This window comes from Montipora capricornis, chromosome 3 (genome assembly GCF_036669925.1).
Source record: "Montipora capricornis isolate CH-2021 chromosome 3, ASM3666992v2, whole genome shotgun sequence".
Lineage (NCBI taxonomy): Eukaryota > Metazoa > Cnidaria > Anthozoa > Scleractinia > Acroporidae > Montipora > Montipora capricornis.
Genome location: NC_090885.1, coordinates 32,852,747 through 32,871,408, shown reverse-complemented (window position 1 = coordinate 32,871,408; position 18,662 = coordinate 32,852,747). Strand labels below are relative to the sequence as shown.

Genomic DNA, 18,662 nt, shown 5'->3' with positions numbered 1-18,662 from the left:
AAGAACATTAGAAAAAAAAGCTCACTTGATGATATCTGATGGTCCGACGGCGAAAGATGCAATTGTTGTCGAAGAGCATCACTCGTCGCTTTGAAGATTCCAGATATTTATTTTTCAAAGCCTGTCTTGTTTATCCGATTGACTTTCCATTATTGAGCTCCATAAGGGTATGTTAAGATCCATTAAAACGCCAATCGCTTTACAATGACTTTCGACGCCATTGCAGGTTAAGTAAATATTCTACTGTGTCCACCCGATAACATCTACGCATTTCTAGTACCCTCGCGCAGAAGGCTCTACACACATAGACACTGCTTAGCAGGGGAGGGACAGGAAAGACTTATCATGACACGGAAAAAAAATAAATAAATAAAAGAACAGAGAAACGAAACGCAGATTCCGATTGTTTTTGGCAACCCAGTAATTACCACGCTCGTTTATTACAACATTTCCTTTAAACTATCCATCCCACAACTGAATAATCACAGATTTTGGCAATTCTTTAAGGGTAGTAACGTGAAAGATTTAGCCTATATTCTTAGTTTGTATGGGTAATCGTATGATTTTGAATGCAATTTGAAGTCTTTGAGAAAAATTACAATTGCTTGTTTATCCCACATCGCACGATAAAAATAATGCATATACTTATTAATGGTTTACATTCAAAGATTTTACATTTATTGCACCCATTTCCACTATCTGCACTAATTGCCATTTTCTGCACTCTGTTTGGAATCAATTGGCGTTCTCTCAGTCAATCAACGGGCTTAATTTTTTTGCACATATACTATTATATTTAAACAACTATCATTAACTATCATCATAATATTTTTTAAAATTAAATTTTCTTTGTATACTTACATTTTTTAACTTTTAATTTCGTCAATCATTATATCAGTTATGGTAATTAAAAAACGTCTAGTAAATAAAAAATATTAAAATTATGACGTCTTATGTTTTTAAAATACTTTTTTCATTAATTTGATATCTTTATCGACTGAATAAATTTGTCACATCTAGCTAGACAAATGAAATTTTAAATTAGCGTCTGAACAAAAAGCAATTTCAATTAACAAATAAAGAAGCCATGACTGTGCTCTGTTCTGTTGTAAAGCACGCAGGAAGCGGTGAGAGCACGAAAGAAGTGTAGGGGAAAACACGAGCCGATAGGCGAGTGTTTCTCCCTACTTCTTCCAAGGCTCCTTTATTTGTTTTATGATAAAGAACAAGTAATTTTCTTCAAAAATTCTACTTTATTTTCAAAGCGCGCACTGCTTGTGGCGAACTGAGGTGTCGACAGCACAGTGCTTTATACTCTGATAAAGCACGCTAATTTGGACCAATCAGACCGCTTGTAAGAATGTTTAAAATTATTTGATTGGTTAATGAAACAAAGGCCTGTCAAAACATCAATCAACTGGAAAGTGGCTTGACAGAAATCACACAAAATTCGGATTTTATAGAAAAACAATTGTTCGGTTTCAGTCCGTAGAAAACAGCAAAAAGAGGATCTAAATAATTAAGTGCAGTGAAAACCGGCCGAATTGTTGCCCATGAAAACCTGCACGTTTCCGACATGACAATTGGAAAACAAACTGTTCATTGCTTGAGGCTGGAGTCTGAAAACCTGTTGGGAATTTTGTAAATGAAGAACTCGAGCGTGAGGACTTTCTGAGCTTGAAAGAACTGCTGGACCAGGCGACGGCTGAGGTCTTCCATCCAAAGCACTTGACAGAATTTCTGAGCAAGCCTTTAACTGACAGCTTCAATAATACCCAAGGAAAAATTCCGAAATTCATCTGCCATTTCTGCGGATGATGGCGTGAGCTTTCGTTTGTTCCGTGCTTTGTACTCTCATAAAGCACGCTGTTTAAACCAATGAGAGCGTGCGTTACATAGAAACTTTATTATAATACAATAATACAATACAATGACTTCATTTTGCTTCGAATTTTAAGAAAGGAAAAATTGCTAATATCTCCGAACAAAACAAGTTGAGGGTTCAATATTATTAAACCACAAATGAAATCAATAAATAAATAAATAAATAAATTATTATATATTACATGTATAGTACATTTCCTTTAAAGTATCCATTTAAAGTAACCATTAATTTGCAATATGTTTAAGAAATCTAATTACAGTCCAAAACTCTTTGAAACAAAAACGTTCTGGTAAAAAAAGTACAGATAAAATATACTGGTTCCTTGTATCTTCATCGTCAAAATTAAATTCTTTCTTTTATTCCAGTTGTTTGCTCAGTTTTATTTATCAATTTCTTCTCTTTAAATTATTAACACTGACTATTCAATGGCAATCTCCTTTGTTTCCTGCAGTGTTCAAAATATCTCACAAAGAATATTGCAGTGCTCCAGTTTTTCATTTGATCACGAGGCCCTATTAGTTCAGCTCCAGGTTACCGTCAGGTGACGATAATTCCTGGGAAAACATACGGGGCATTTCTCGCTGGGATGGATTGAACATTAAGTAAGAATGCATGAAAAAGGTCAACAGCAACGAACATTTGTGTCGTAGTTAATTGAGTAAATTCTGCGAAATATTATGTTTAAGCCAAGGCTGTAAAATTCCAACTCTTCAAATGATCTCCCTTAATTCTGATTTCCAGTCTCCTCAACTTATAAAACGTTTTGTGCTCGATTCAGGATATAGGCTAGAGTTCATATAATTATATTATTATTGAATGAATCATTCAGTTTCTGTAACTGAACCTCAGCTATGCACAGAAAGGCGAACTACTTGGTTGCCTGGTTTCAAGAAAAACATTGATAAACAGGAAAAAAAATAATGCAATATTAAGCTTATCAGAACAGAAATCTTACTTACCAGAATATAACATCAAAAGCCTCACAAACGTCAAATTCGAGATGGTTATCATTGTCCAAAAGGTTTCAAAAACACTTGGCCGGTGAAACACATACAGAAAACGTTCTGCAAGAAAATGACCTTGGTAACTATAAAATATATTTAATATCTTGTCAGTGGGTTCTCAGGAATGTTGTACGAGTGAGCTAAAGTACTAATTTAGATTTTTACCCAGACGACCTCAGAACAGCAAATTTAGCAGGACAGTGCCCCTTTCTCAAACGATTATCGTATTAATTGTAATGAATGACTTAGTCAGTCCTAGGATGTTGGAGAAGTCAAACTCTGAAGATGGAAGATTACTCATTCGTGTGGAATCAGAGCAACATTATTTACAACAGAGGGACAGCTAAACCGGAATTCACCTTAAGCATAACAGAAGAATTAGGGTATGAATTGCATCGTATCTGTGTCAGAAGTCCACATTGGGCATCGAACTTGCTTTCTGAAGTGAGCTGTACTTATCAGTTTTTATCTTCCCGCTTGCTACATACTGATGTTAGATTGTGCATAATTAGTGCTTGGAATGTTAATAAGTTAAAATAGAGTATGAACCGAAAATATTGGCATTTTAGAAGGCGGAAACAGCTCAACAGCAACCTCAACAGCAGTTTCAAGAATTTCCGAAACTTCGGGTATTGTTCGTGTGACATATATTTTTCGAAAAACAAAGGCAATTAAATCAGTCAGCATTACACTGTAACCCAGTGTAGTGCAGCCTTTCGACAAATAATTTGCTTTTGCAGTTCTGTCTACTTTGAAATCCTTCTCTTTTCATTGCCCATCCCAACTAGCATTTATATCTGTCGCTTGATTTGAAGTCTGATTTCTGGGATCAAAATTACTTTTTAAAGAGTAAAAGCGAGACCTTGCAAAGGAATTTCAATCAACGTGGATTGACTACACCAAAATAAAACCAAGTTGCATTACCTGAAACAAAAATGATCACCAGTACAATCCAAGTAGCCTGCCTAGCTGGCGGTATTGGGAGAGGGGCGCTGTGAAATACCGCCTGCCCGTAAACTTAAGTTTTTTGAGTGCCACCCACTTTGAATCCAATTACAAACAACCAATCAGAGTAAAGCTGTAATGCGAAACCAAGTTGTATATTACAAGTGTCAATATATTTGGGCGCCAAACTGAATAGCAGCATGCACGGAGATAGTAAACACAGATGTTGATTGGGAAAGTATGGAAAGGGTAGATACACCCAAGAAGCAAGTAAAATGAGGAAGAGTGTCAAGTAAATCCGCGAACGATTGCTGTATATTACGTGAATGTAATGTCAGTGAAATTGCAATTGGGAGATTATTTTAAAAACATCCTTTTATCGACCGAAAGCTTGTTTAAATCAAGGGGAAAATGAAGAGCCACCGATCGACGATGCAAACGAGGGAATCATCACACCTCAAACCAAGCACTCTCTGGCGGAATGTCGATTTGGTATCTAATTAAACTACTCAATTCTGATCGAAAGTTCCCGTGTTGATGTGTTCACTCCGTTCGACGAGAAAACTAAATCAATGATCTCAAGTTGGCAAGAGAATTGGAAAACTGTTGCCAACTTAGTCTTGCAGAATGTATGAAGCTAGCTCGGAGACAATTAATTTGCCTCTAACTGATTCTGTATTGAAGAGGTCGACCCCAGACGATATCGCAGCATACTCAAACAACAATTTAGTTCACGAAGCTGAGATTTGGTGTCCATTACGGACATCGTCCCTCAAAGGTGCCTGTAATGTTTTAGGTTCTCCAGAGAGTAAATTGAAGGAGAAAATTTCCCTTGCACTGTCGACCGCAGTACCCAATTCGCCGCTCGTTAATTTGCCTCTCGCGCCAACAATATCGCCAGCTACGCAGGCTACAATTCAAGTAAAGCATTCTTCTAAGGGAAAACTGATATCTTCTCCGAGAAAATATAAATGCGTCAATCATAACACATAGATATTTCCCTTTGTAAACCAATTTATTAAGTCATCTTACCCCAGTGATTAAATATGTATGCATATGTATACATCTGTAAGCGTCATCTGTGGAAAGGTCAATGAATACTGGTCTGTATTCTGTCGAGGGAATAGGAGTATAACCACTTGTCATTCAATATAATATTATCAAATTTTGAACGCTTTTTGCTTCCTGAGCTACCCAAATTCTGTTTTGAAGCACGACGTTTCTCTGTTTCGCTGTTTTTTGGCGCTTCCAGCTGTTCTCAAAGTGGCTCTGAAATAACCACCTTCTACCTTCTCCCGTTGATTTGATCTCTCTCATTTTTTGGGCCTTACGCATCCAAACACTGTTGTAGCAAATTGCCATGTTTAGGGAGTGACTTTTTCCTTTTCATTGTCTTCCTTAGTACATTTCAGCCGAGTCAACTAGTCAATTTATAAAGTCACTTTAATTATTTCAACTTCGTGCGCCTAGTTACTCGGTGATAATTAATAGAAGAATCAACAACAAAGAAGTTAGCTTAATTATAAGTAACGATTAATAATCAATGGAGTCAAGAATAGATTCTGAAATTCTTACAATGATAATAATAATAATAATAATAATAATATTATTATTATTATTATTATTATTATTATTATTATTATTATTTTGACATTAGGGTTTTCCACCCCCATGCAGATTCCTACAAGGACCTTACTCTGAAGCAGTTGTACAAGAAACAGGAAAATGAGAAAAAACGCAAATATGCTTCAAGGATCCTCAAAGTCGAGCAAGGGACATTCACTCCCCTAGTATTCAGCATAACGGGAGGAATGGGAGAAGAGTGTGCTACAGTCTGAAGTGGCGGGAATTTCTTTGAGCATGCGCAGAAGATGAAAGTGAGACTTAAAAAGTTATTGTTAGGGCAACGCGTGGGTATTATGTGTTGTTGCTGTTGTTGTGTAAAAATGCGAAGAGGATTATAACGCTAGTAAATTTTTGTTTTGATAATGGCAACTTCTGAAGAAGATTTTAACTGTTATGAGGAGAGTATTGAAGAAACGTCAGAGGAGGAAAGTGACCAGGGAAGTGAACACTTGCACGATAATGGATGTTCAGAAGACCTCCATGTGGGATCGCGAGAGAGGCTTTTGCATCGCGAGGTGCGTAGCGTGTATTTAATTACTTACAGTCAAGCCAATCTTGAAAAATTTCAAACGAGAGATTGTTTTGCTAGAACGGTGGTGGAAGCATTCAATGAGACAAGGAGCGGGTTAGCTGATATCGTGCAGTGGGTTTGTAGTCAAGAGCAGCATTCTTCAGGGGGAACGCATTACCACATGGCATTAAAGCTGTCGCATCCACGCCGATGGTTGCGTGTGCGAAATTATCTCGATGACAACCATTCCATTCAAGTGAATTTTTCGTCTGTTCACTCCAATTATTATAGCGCCTGGAGATACACAACAAAAGAAGATCCCGAGTATGTTCAGTCTATGAATCATCCAGATTTGGTCAACAGCGCCCCACCTCGAACACAAGAGGCCAGTCTGACAACAACGGAGGGCGGTGGAACGAGGAGAAAAGCAAAGAAAACCAGAAAACGGAAGGCACCTCGACTCAGTATTTTCGATGTATCAAAGCTAGTCGTAGCAAAAAGAATAAAGTCCAGGCTAGAGCTTCTTGCTCTAGCCTCTCGACAGATGAAAGAGGGAAAGGAAGATTTAGCGCAATTCATCGCTAACAGAGGAAGTAAAGTTGTTGACGAGGCCATACAAGTAGGATGGGAAATTGAGGAAGCAGAGGAAAAATTAAAAAGGAAACTAATGACAAGGATGGACATACTACAAAAAGCTCTAGAAGGTCCATGTATCGCTAACTGCAATGGAGAGTGGTTGGAAGTTGCAGAGGATACTCTCGCACCCAATAATTTAAGAGGTGGAAGTTTTCAGAGTGCTGTGCGTGAGCTACTTGAGAAAAGACGCGGCAAGTACCGAAATATTCTAATCTATGGTAGTGCCAATTGTGGCAAGACCTTTTTACTAAACCCGTTGACTGTCATCTACAATACATTTAGTAATCCCGCTACTAGCAATTTTGCTTGGGTTGGCGCTGAATCTGCCGAGGTTATTTTTCTTAATGACTTTCGCTGGAGTCCACAGGTCTTGCCTTGGCACGATATGCTTCTTCTGTTGGAGGGGCAGACAGTTCATTTGCCAGCACCGAAGTGCCACTACGCTAAAGACATTGTCTTTGACACTGACACTCCGATATTCTGCTCAGGCAAGCATGAGTTAGTGTTCATTAAGGGAGGTTGCATAGATGAACGGGAGACCGAAATGATGCGGGTAAGGTGGAAAATCTTCAACTCCTTTTCGCAGAGTCCACCCGGCGAGCAAAGAAACGTTCCGCCTTGTCCAAAATGTTTCGCCAAATTAATTCTGTCCCCAAACAGTAACGACAACAGTTCGGGATAAGTGTTGAACGAGTTCCCACCAAAGGATCGGCGAATCTCAGCATATTCCAATAAACGTATTATGCAACTTTACAGTATTGCGTGATGGTGACGGAGTGTAAAGTGTAAACAAACGCTGGTAAACCGTACGGTTTACCATTAGGTTTTGCCTTTTATCGCATTCCTGAGTCGTATTTCTCGGTTGAAAATCACCTTGTAGAAGACATTAGTTATAATTGAAATGAATTTTCAAGAACAGCCTCAATGCCATCGTGAAATTCAGCCTTTTCACAACGGTTAACCATGACATGTAATAAAATAAGATTGTCAACAGACCAACTTCTATTTTGACAACGGTAAACCGTTGTGACCTTTACCGCACGTGATTCGACTAAGGAAACACATGCACAGTACATAGACACTGCAGATTTCCTTTTTTACATCTGTTGCCAAATACAAAGTAATAAATATTACATGGTAGTTCCAAACTATTATCAGTGATTATTATATAATATTCAATAGGATAATTTTGTAAATGTCAATTGCATTATATTTATCTGAAAACATAAAGATACATACTTAATATTTTAGTCTCTGTCCTTGTGTTTCTAGTATTAGTTGTATACGCCTGTCCATGGATTCTATTAAATTTTTTATTTTGGCTACTGGAAACTGAACAATTGTATTTTTCACTCTTTCCTTGAATTGCGTGAAACTCTCTCGCTCTAATTGTTCCTCAATAGCGCTGTCATGCAAGTTGTCACTGACTGATTTAAACATGTTCTCTATTGGATTTAGATCAGGACTGCGTGGCGGTATCTTAAGCAATTTTGCCCTCACTTGTTGCAAAGCAGTCTTTGCGACTGCTGAATTCTGGCTTGGGTCATTGTCTTGAATGAAGAGTCTTGTATTTCCTTTCTTTGATTGCACAAACATTTGCTCAAAAGTGTTTTCAATAAAAGACGCAAAAAAATTTCCCGTCATATGTTCATATTCGTGGCATAAAATAACTCCTACATTGTATGAAATCGCCACTAAAAACTTGACTACCTTCCCTCCAGATCCAACTTTACTCCCTTTCGCGGTGCAAAATTGGTTGAGACCTTCGGATTTTTTGCGATAGATCCTTCTAGTAGGAGCTCGTGCATGATCAAGCGGGTTGGACTTGTGCGCAAAAGCAACTCCGTCCAAGTAGAAAGCATTTTTATGAGTCCATAATTATCTCCTTGTCATACTCTTCTCTCACCTTTTTGGCAAATGCAACGCGTAAGCTCTTGTCATTGTTAGTAAGCAGCCCTTTTTTCCGGGCTTGGAGATAAAAGTACCCTTTGCTATTTAAGAATCTTCCCAGAGTGCGAACTGACACATCACTTTCCGAAATGTTTGCCTCATTCATGAGTCGCTTGGCAGTAAAGTTACCTTCTGTACGCCTCAGTTTGAGAAGAGCCCTTATAAGGAGTCTCTCTTCTCTGGATGACAACTTTCTTGGCCTTCCTCTTCTTTGGTGGGTGACCTTTCCGTGAGTTTGCGAATACGTTGAAGGAGTGTTAAATTCTTTTAGCACTCTCCTTACTGTTGCTGCAGATCGGTCCACTTTTGCTGCAATTTCTCGCAGAGAATACCTCCTTTCCATGTACAGAAATCTGATGAGTGCTCGTTCTTCCGCCGAGGTTTTCCTATTGTACACCATACTTGCTTTTTTCATTGAACTGTGTGACTAATCACACTTAACCTTTATGTCTGAGTAACAAAAAAAAATTCCTACCCGTGACTATTGTGGCCAGGCTGTATTCAAATGTTATTTTTAAAGACCTAAAATAACATTTCCTATTTATTTCTACCGAAATCTAGACAATTCATATCTTTCCTAGCTTGCGTAAAACAAACGTTACAGCAAGATCTTCCCAGCTAGCGCCGTCAAGAAATTTACTTAACAATAAATGACAACCAGATGGCTTTTTGCAACTCACACAATCCTCGCAAAAAATCCTTGAAACACCCCTTTCCCCTTGACAGTGTTAAGGCGACATTTTCCTCTTTGACTGGCTACACCAACATTGAAAAAGAGAGAGGGACGAAAACGGTGCGAGAATGTTGAAAGTGTTTCAAGGTTTTTGTCTAAGATTGTAGATACCACGCCAGACTTGCGGAGCTTTCGGCCATAAAGAAGGGCGAGACCTACAGTACGACGGTGTCATGGATCCGGGCAAAAGTCTCGTTTGCTCTACTGAGGGGGGCACGTTTATGCCTGAGAGGCTCTAGGGGTAACAGAAAACTAGCAAGGAACATTCATGAGACTGATTTTGAAATTGAAAGAGGACTTGCCGGACTTTCTTAATCAATATATTGTATAGAACTGTGCTTACTAGCTGGTCTAGTATAGTACGAAACCTTTTAGTTTTTATAGATTTCTATTAATTAGTATGCTAAGACCAAAGAGAAAGACACATATGTAACGGAATTTTTTTTAAAATAATGGTCAAGTATAGTACGAAACCTTTTAGTTTTTATAGATTTCTGTTAACTAGTATGTTAAGACCAAAGAGAAAGACACATGTGTAATGGAATTTTTTTATAATGCATGTTAAATGATTCACTATTGTATGATTATTATTATTGTAAATTAAAGATTTTTCTTTGAATTTGTTAATAAGGTTGATTAATAATAATAATAATAATAATATTATTATTATTATTATTATTATTATTATTATTATTATTATTATTAACATTATTATTAAGGAAACAACTTCAAACAAGTAGCTCAAGGCCGTCCTTAAACACGAAAAGACTCAAAACAAATCCATCCTAAAGTTAAGTAAAGAGTTTTCAAGGCAACTGGCAACTTCAGATTACGATCAACGAACATGATATTGAAAGGAAAGCATCAACTGTTGGGATTGCTTCCACAGTTAGCTAGTTAAGCAGCACACTCACAAAATCTCGATTAAATAGTTTTAATAATGATTTCCCGCACTGATCGCAAGAGAACACAAGCTCGATCTCCCCAATGCAAGTGCAATTGTTTTCTTATCAACTAGCTTAAATTTTACTTCAAAGTTCATGGCTGTCTAATTTGCCTGTGTCACATATCACTCGACCGTTTCTTAAATCATATCGTCTACAATAAGTACGGAGCTAAAGTCACGTTTATAAATAAATGATTACTGCAAATTTCCGACATCCTCTCCCCATATGTCTACGTTAAGGAGATATATGTTATCTTCCTGGAGACCGAACTTAAACTAAGCGAACAAAACAAAGTTATATTCTTTACATAAAACAAAAAGTAAAGTTATAAGAGAGTTTAGCAATTGCTCATTGTTCAGTCCGTCTGTTCATGACTTGCAATATCATGCATTCAAACCCTCGAGCCCGCTGCTACTGCTGCGTCACGGGTGGGTCTGAACTCTGGATCCTAGGGGTCGAGCTGCTCTTGTGGCGTCGTAGTTGTGCGATCACAAGATAGCTCCAAGGGATACAGGTGGTTCAGTAGTCTTTCGATGTGGCCACTTTCGGCTCTTAGCCTTGCCCCTCTAACCACTGAGTCTCGGCCATTGTAGAGGGCTTCTATTTTTCTAAGCGGCCAATTCCCTTTGCCTTGATTTTCAGAAAAGATTCTGACTACGTCACCTAGAGCCAAGGTGACTTCTTTGCCATGATGTTTCATATTTTGTCGCTCATGAAAGTCTCTTAAGTATTCGTTGATCCACCGTTTCCACATGTGGTCTTTGCATTTTCTAAAGTACTTGATCCGTTTAAGAAGATACCAAGAATCGCGATGTGGTTCCCTTTCTGGTAGGATGCTGGTTCCAATGAATTGCATACTATTTGGTGCAATCAAAGGTAGCTGGACATCATGTTCCACATAATCTAACGTGCGGTTGTTTGGGGTGACTTCCACATCTAGAAGAACATTTTCGAGCTCGTCTTAGGTAAGTTTACCATGTCCAATGGTTTTGGTTAGAGCTTGCTTCACCAAGCCAACCAAGCGCTCAAACTGCCCCACCCGGGGGCACGGGTCAGATTAAATTGCAATTTTATGTTTTTAGTGGACAAGTAGTGATATCGTTTTGGACTTGCTTTAATCATCTTGCTGGGGCGGCGAATGTCTTGGCGTTGTATGTCAAAAACTTCTCAAAAATTCACTCGTCTCCATAGTGTTGCTGAATGCTGATTTCCAAGTAGAGAGCTCTTGTGAGACTGCAAGCATAGAGGATTATATATGCTTTTCCTTCTTTCTTTTCAGACACCCGGTACTTAATCGGTCCGGCGACAGTGACCACTACGGGAGGTTTCCAGGATATGGTCTGTAAATGGCCTTAACTCGGAAACGGCGATAACCATAACACTGTTTAACGACTCCTTTTGCTAGAAGTCTTTGCTTTGGTACCCATGGTGCCTTCTCATACGCGCCATTGTGAAACCCACTCCCCCATGCAAGGTGCGAAGATGTGCGTCTTTTACTAGTTTTACTGCGTATGGGTGTGTGCCTGGCTGATAAACTGGAGAGTGTCCCCGTAATTGACCTTAACACTCGAGAATTCCTTGGTCATTTTCTTCTACACCTAGCCTTTCTTGATCTTCCGTCACCTTGTCGTCTACAATACTCTAAGCGCGCTTGGTCCAAAATAGATGTTGACGTTGGATCTCTGTAGTTGTCAGTGGTCCCGCCATTCTTTCTTGCTTCTTTTCTCACACTTGGCTTCTCGCTGATCAGGTCATCCACGTATAAACTTTTGCGCAGTTAAACGACCAGTTCTGGCATACTTTTGTCCTAGGTTTCGTGATGGCACTCTATCACTCCCCCAAGCAGAAAGGGGGATGGCACCAGGCGAAAACCGCGCTCGAGTAAACGTCGGCACCTCCACTTCATAACATTGACTGGCCTTCCAATGAATTCTTAGTGCCTCCCTTTCTTTCTTTTCGATGCGCACCTGAAGGAATGCAGATCGCCAGTGATCAGAACTGGATGGAAGCGCATGCGTTCTAAGACACTCCAAAGGTGGCTTTGAAGTGGCGGTCCGGCATATAAACAATCATTCAAACTTGGTACTTCAGTGCCAGAGCTGAACGAGGCGTGATACGCGATCCTTAGCTTTGTGGTATCAGCTCCTGCTCGAATCACGGCTTTATGAGGAATGTGGAATTTCTTTTCCTGGGGCGGATCATTGGCAGCCTCCACTATCCCCTCGGACTTCTGTTTTTCAGTGACGTCAGCATAGCTCCCAGTCACACAAAGCCGTTGAAGTTTTTTTCTGAAGATTGCCAAGTATTCGCAAACTCGTTGCTTTATGGTTTGGTAAAGTCGGGTAATTACCCTTCATCTGGGATATCTGCAAGACCCAACATGAAGTCGGCATAACTCTTCGTGGTCAGCATAACTCGTCTGCGTCAACACCATACTTGTGTTATCTATGTCGGTACCGGTGGCATAATAGTCCATCCCAGCTTGATCTTCTCAGCCATTGGTTCACCTGGACGCTCAACTCGCAGTCTCTCCGACGTCTTTATTGCTGCACAATCGTTCGCGCCAAGTATTAGATGTACTGGGAGGTGTAGCTTAGGGTCGTGGTCTGTCATCCCTAGTCCATTTAGATGAGGGTAGGTATCGATAATCTTCTGGTAGTGAGGGTTGCTGATCTTAAGTAAGTCACGTTTTTCCACCCTGGTAACTTCCACACTTAATGTTTCTCCGTCTTCAATCAAATTCACTTTAACAGTATAGAGTTCAACTTCACGTGTTAACGACTCAAGCATCATATCAATTTTTTTGGAACTAGAGCGTTTGGAGAGTTTGGCTAGTAGTACGTCCGAAGCGTATGAACTCCCTGCTCCAGTGTCGAGAAAGGCACGGCAGAGCACCCCCTCCACCGTCAACAATTGGTCTCCTTGCATGCAAAATCGATTTTGGATGCTTCTGTCCCCACTTCTGACAACGCATCTTGCTCTTGCACTCAGTCGCAGGGTGTTTGGGCCTAGCACAATTAATGCACATTCGCTTTGACGCAAGTGTCTTCCTCCTTTCGTCCACCGTAGACACGCGCGTGCAATCTCGTTAGACGTGATTGGTTCCTTCACAGTAAACACATGGACGGCGGCCCGTGTTGTCTGCGTGGTACAATAGAAATTTGTTATCGGGACGTTTAGAAGTCATAACCTTGTTGGGAAAAGTGCTGGCTTCTGTCACGGGATTGATATTCCTCCATTTTCAGGTAAATCCCAGTCCTGCCATCCTACTTGTCCTCTAACTAAGTCATCTTTGATTCCTGTCAACTTATCGAGAACACTTCTTGCCATTCCGTTCACTCTCTCGATTTTTCCGAGCGTTTCCAGTGATTGGGCGCTAAACAACAGGGGCCATCATAACATGGTGATTAGCATTTGATATCAATTTGGCATAAGACAGATCAAAATTGTCCGCGTTTTCTTAAGCGGGGATTCAAGAGAAAATTCCAGTCTACAAAAGGAAAAGTTATTTATTTATTTTTAATATTCCTCAAGTGAAGCTATGATCCTCACAGTTATGAACACAATTTTAGCAATTGCGTTTAGAGGTTTGAAGCCATTGACTTTGGGAGCTGGTCCTTTGTGGAGCTGGATCATAGCTTCAGTTGACTCAATATACGATTTGTTTCATATATTATTTCACCGTTGATGCACACATGCAAACAGTATCAGTCCTATTTCAAAAAATGGCTTGAATTCTGTCATAGAGAACAGATTAGTGCAGTTTGTTCATCTTTATGCCAAGCTATTGGATTCTTACTCACTTTATTTAATGGTGGCCTTAGTTACAGTAGCCTCAACGAACCTAGGTCAGGCCTTACTAAAATACTCCCCTCAATTGATGGAATTTCAGTTTGTAAACATCCTTAGTTTCAAGGTTTCGTAAGGGAGTGTTTAAATCTCGTCAACCCATGGCTCGTTATACAGCAGTGTGGGATGCAAGCAAAGAAGTCACATATTTGAAGACCTTGTCTCCTGTCAATTGAGATTTCTCTCAAAAGTTAAACTCTGAAACTCGCAAGTTATTGGCATTAGTCACTTCCCAAAGGGGTCAAGCACTTCTTCTTCTTGTTCATACCATGATAGACACAGGGTCAACTGTGTTTAACAGTCCAACCCAGCAAGGTCCAAGTGGATGGTGACCCTAAGGAGTATTTGACTAGAACGAGACTTATCAGGGGAGAATAACTGCTGTCATCTTATGTTAAATCACATGGTCCCGTGTCACATTTTTGCCAGAGTAATACGCGACAAGATGGAATGCAAAAGTTGAATGACACTTACCAAGAGTTGAAGTTCGATTCTTATCAATACCTTTACTGATTATATATGGATAATATTTGTGCAAAGTTACAAATGCTACGTTACTCTTATTTTGCTAGTAGTTTCCCCTTCCCCCTACTAATTCAATTGCTCCGCATATGTACCACGATTCAGCTGATTATAAAGTAATTGCTATGCATATATAATTTTTTCTAACTCAGGATTTTTTGACCAACTCGGACGGAGGGGTGCTCGGCTAACCCTAACTACAACATTATGGATTGTTTTTTTTTTTAATGAAAAATCACTTCCTTGAATTCACTTCCTCGAAATCCTACAGCAAATGTCTTTCTTTAGTTTCACAGATGAACAACAACGAGTATTGAGAACTGCAGGGTAGGAGGGTGTTGAGTTTTGATGGGGGCAAAGGACTGTCTCCCACCCGGAGTGAAAGTAATTCGAGTCTCTAGCCGGGTCGCTAAGGTAACTTTTGATCGTTGGAGTAACGCGAAGTTTGAACAAAGCCTCTTTCGATGGCTAAAACGGAAAAGTTTTCAGAGATTGCCGACGTTTTATTCGGCCTCTGTGAAGATTCGACGCCAAGCAAAGACCACGGAAGGAAAAATTAACTATCGTCCGTGCTCTAGACGGAATTTCGAGGGGACTGGAGCTGCTGGAGAGAATTTACGGCCGTTTTCCTTCGGCGGATCGGATCGACTGCCTCGTGAGAGTTCCCAACCTTGGTTAGTATATATAGAGGTAGCAAACCGGTTCCTCAAAAACGAACAGGAATGGCCGTAAATCGACTCAAAGACCACACAGGAAGGAAAAAAAAACACTCAAGTAAAGTAAGGTAAGACGATTTTTATTTAAATCGCTACATTTTCATAGATCACAGAAACAATCGTTATTTTCCCATGCAAACCCTTATAAATATGCAAATCGTTCGAGTCACGTAACAATGCAAAGGTCATCATATAAAGAGCTGCTCACAAATCGAGCTTGGGGTACCTGTGATAATAGCAACTGAACTGAACGGAGTGCAGTTCAGTTTGATCTGAAATCACACGTGAAATCATGCATTGATTTCAAATCACAAGAATAATTTCAGACCGACATTGCACGACACAAAGTTCAATTACCACTTTATTACATAACAGATTTTAATCAGTACCAATATTTTATTGATCCAGTTGCCGGACACAAAATGGACTCTCATCGTTAGAAACTCCCCTAAACGTAGATCTTCAGCCTGAAGGAGCTTATTATCATAATTTACAAAACGGTAAATGTAATTAAATTCATCCACTTTTTAAGGCAAAGTTTTGGGAACAAAAGCTGCAACATTCGCCACACAATGGCTTTTTTTGTAATTCATTTTCTTGCAGTTGGATTGGTTACTTGAAACAAAGCTTGGATCTGATTGGTTGTTTTGTTTTAGTGTCACTTTCTCATAAGCTGGGGAAAAGGTGTGATTTGGAGCAAAAAAAAGGGCGATTTGGAAATATATAGCACTGCTGAGAACCAATCAGATTGAAAGGATCACTAGCGATTTCTAGATATTATGGTTATAAAGAAGAAAATGTATGACATTTGTATAATGGTATGTCACGATTTGTCACGAGATAACATCTATATGGAGCATTTGCTCTGTGAATATAACCAAATGCACTTTACAAACTGTGCTTCAAGCCGAACAACGAGAACAAAGGATACTGTTTGGTACTCTTTTAACGGGTATTCTGTGAGACCAAAATCAATTTTGTTTTACTAATGTCATTACAAAGGCAATTCTTTCGTTTAAAGATCCCGAGTGTCGATCCGGCCGGAGTTAAACCATTCAAACTTCAGTACGGTAGCAAGCAGATGAACTAAAACTGTTCTTGTTTCCAGTAGTTGAGGAGAGTGGCTGACATTAGGAGAACTGAAGTGAAATTAGGCCAAGCATTGCAAAATCAAATTCGAAATAAATAAGAAAAATAATTAATGATAGTATGAGCCCCACTCATGAGTTATTGAGAATAATCAGTTAAAGCACCGAATAAGCATTTAGAGATATAGTTGCAATTCGATAAACGACTTATTAAAGGAATAAAGATATAATATATAGATTTAGCCAAGCCTAAAAGCGGAGCTCCCTGGTTATTTATTCTTACTGCCTGTAGGGTGAGTGAAAATAAAAGGTTTCGAATTGTCCGCGTTTTGATGTTTCCGGTTGCTGCTTAATTAAATCATTTCCTTTGCTTTCTTCTATAGAGAAATTCATTTCCTATCTAGTGAATTCTACGGTAAATTTTACACTAAAAACCAATATCGCACGTAGCGATGAGTGCCATATCGGTTTTTCGAGTGAAATTTGCTTTGGAATTCACCAGTTTAGCAATGAATTTTTGTTACACGGCATGAGTTTTAAAAGGAATCACGATATATGATGCACCCAGAAAGAGCCCAGAGCAATAGACTAAGAGGAACACTTTGGCTCCGACACTGAGAAAATCATATCATATCGACCCGCTTGTCTACAATGTATTCCTTTCGAATCCCGACTTGCTTTGTTATTTAGCGTTATTACTTTTGTGTGTTAGCATACAAGCGACCATTATTCTTTCCTTTTTTTGTTTTCTGTTTTGGCGCAATAGCCACTTCACCATTGTAGGTAAGGCCAGAGTACTCGCCATCATGATGTTCGGGCTTCCTTGAAGAGAGAGACATGTAAGATGAAGGTTCAGCCACAGTTACTTCAGCACTGTTCATGCCTCTCCCTTGCAAGCCAGCATAACGCACTGCTCTTGACTCAGACTTTTGTTCCTCTGAATTGTCATGTACAGGACTTTTTCCAATCCTCGGCAATGGATCACTTCTCTGTGACTCTGTAGGAATTGCTGGAAGAGGACGAGAAGACATCTCGAGAACAATATCGTACTCATGATCATTTTCACCGCCATCGTTAGCGTAGCCCAAACCCAAGTCTCTGTGAGTAAGGCTAGTTGACGACCCTTCTGGTACATCGTTAACTGGATCCGCCTGGAACGTGTTATTGTTGTAGATCTTCGTTGTGGCACTAGGACGTGATGTTAGTTGCGTGTTTAGCCGTCGGATTTTAAAGCCCAAGAAAACAACTACAGCCACAAGAACCACAACAATCGATGCGGATATTGCGATAATGTAAGTATTGATGGCTGCCTTTCCCTTGACAAGCATGGAGCTTCCTGGGAAAAGTAAACGTTACTTTTGTTTAGTCTACTGTATCCGTAAAACTGAAGTTTACATAGCTCAGTTTTTGTTCTTATAAAGGACACAGCATATTTTAAGGTACATAAAAACCTAAAAATTTTTAAGAACACCGAGAAAAGTACTATCGTTAACGAGCCCAGCAAAGAAGCATGCATACACCAAGAATAGAAAAGGCGCCAGGGAACGTGAGTTCAAAATCACTATAACACTATCTTTGCCCAGCAGCAAATCGTGTGCATTAATAATACGTACTGATTACGACGGTGGTAATAGTAATAATAATAATGCTAAGGCAACTTAGTTGCAACTACGTTAATTTCAGCAAATGTCAGCGTTCACATCAAACATCAATGCAGACCAGTATTTAGTAAATACTAACATAACGGAAATCGTTGAAGACGCGCTCTGATTGGCTACTCAAACTCCAAATATCCTTTGCTACTCACCTCCGAGCAACTGGCGCGGGATTTGCGCCCGAAAATATTGCAGGAATAATTGAGTTAAAATTATCTTTTTTTGCGCTATATTATCTCATTCTTTTAGTATATACTAAAACAATTCGCGGCGAGGTAAATACCCTCCACTGGCCACCGACATTGAGGTGAATAGTTGTTATATATACCAATAGTTCACATACAAACGTAGGAGTCACATTCTATAAAGACTTCAATGGGAACATCAACTTGTGCAAACCTGCTTAATTAACCTTTTTGTACGGCCAAGAAAGTTCTTATATAACTTATCCAGATCTCAAGGAACATCTGGATGATCTAAACGTGCTATGTCTGTGACGAAAATTAAGCGATCCATAACGCAGGTTTTGGTTAAATTAAAAACCAAATTGAACGTTTTTTTGGAAAGACCCCAAGTCAGCATTCTTAAGCGCGGC

The 18,662-nt window shown here is 39.4% G+C and overlaps 1 protein-coding gene and 1 long non-coding RNA gene across 2 annotated transcripts in view; both read right to left on the bottom strand.

Moving 5' to 3' along the window:
• The window catches only part of LOC138041298 (uncharacterized), a 12,928-nt gene extending 2,496 nt beyond the window's left edge, over positions 1-10,432 (bottom strand). Inside the window, exons 1-4 of the long non-coding RNA XR_011130791.1 lie at positions 9,402-10,432; positions 5,502-5,668; positions 3,814-4,768; positions 2,845-2,949 (exon numbers count right to left, since the gene is read on the bottom strand). This is a non-coding gene — a long non-coding RNA (uncharacterized lncRNA). The remainder of the gene's footprint in view (positions 1-2,844; positions 2,950-3,813; positions 4,769-5,501; positions 5,669-9,401) is intronic.
• A 5,044-nt stretch (positions 10,433-15,476) lies between these two features.
• LOC138042931 (scavenger receptor cysteine-rich domain superfamily protein-like) overlaps positions 15,477-18,662 on the bottom strand; it is a 139,222-nt gene continuing 136,036 nt past the window's right edge. The window contains exon 12 of the mRNA XM_068888992.1: positions 15,477-17,748. Coding sequence (XP_068745093.1) covers positions 17,108-17,748 — 641 coding nt within the window. The 3' untranslated portion in view covers positions 15,477-17,107. The remainder of the gene's footprint in view (positions 17,749-18,662) is intronic.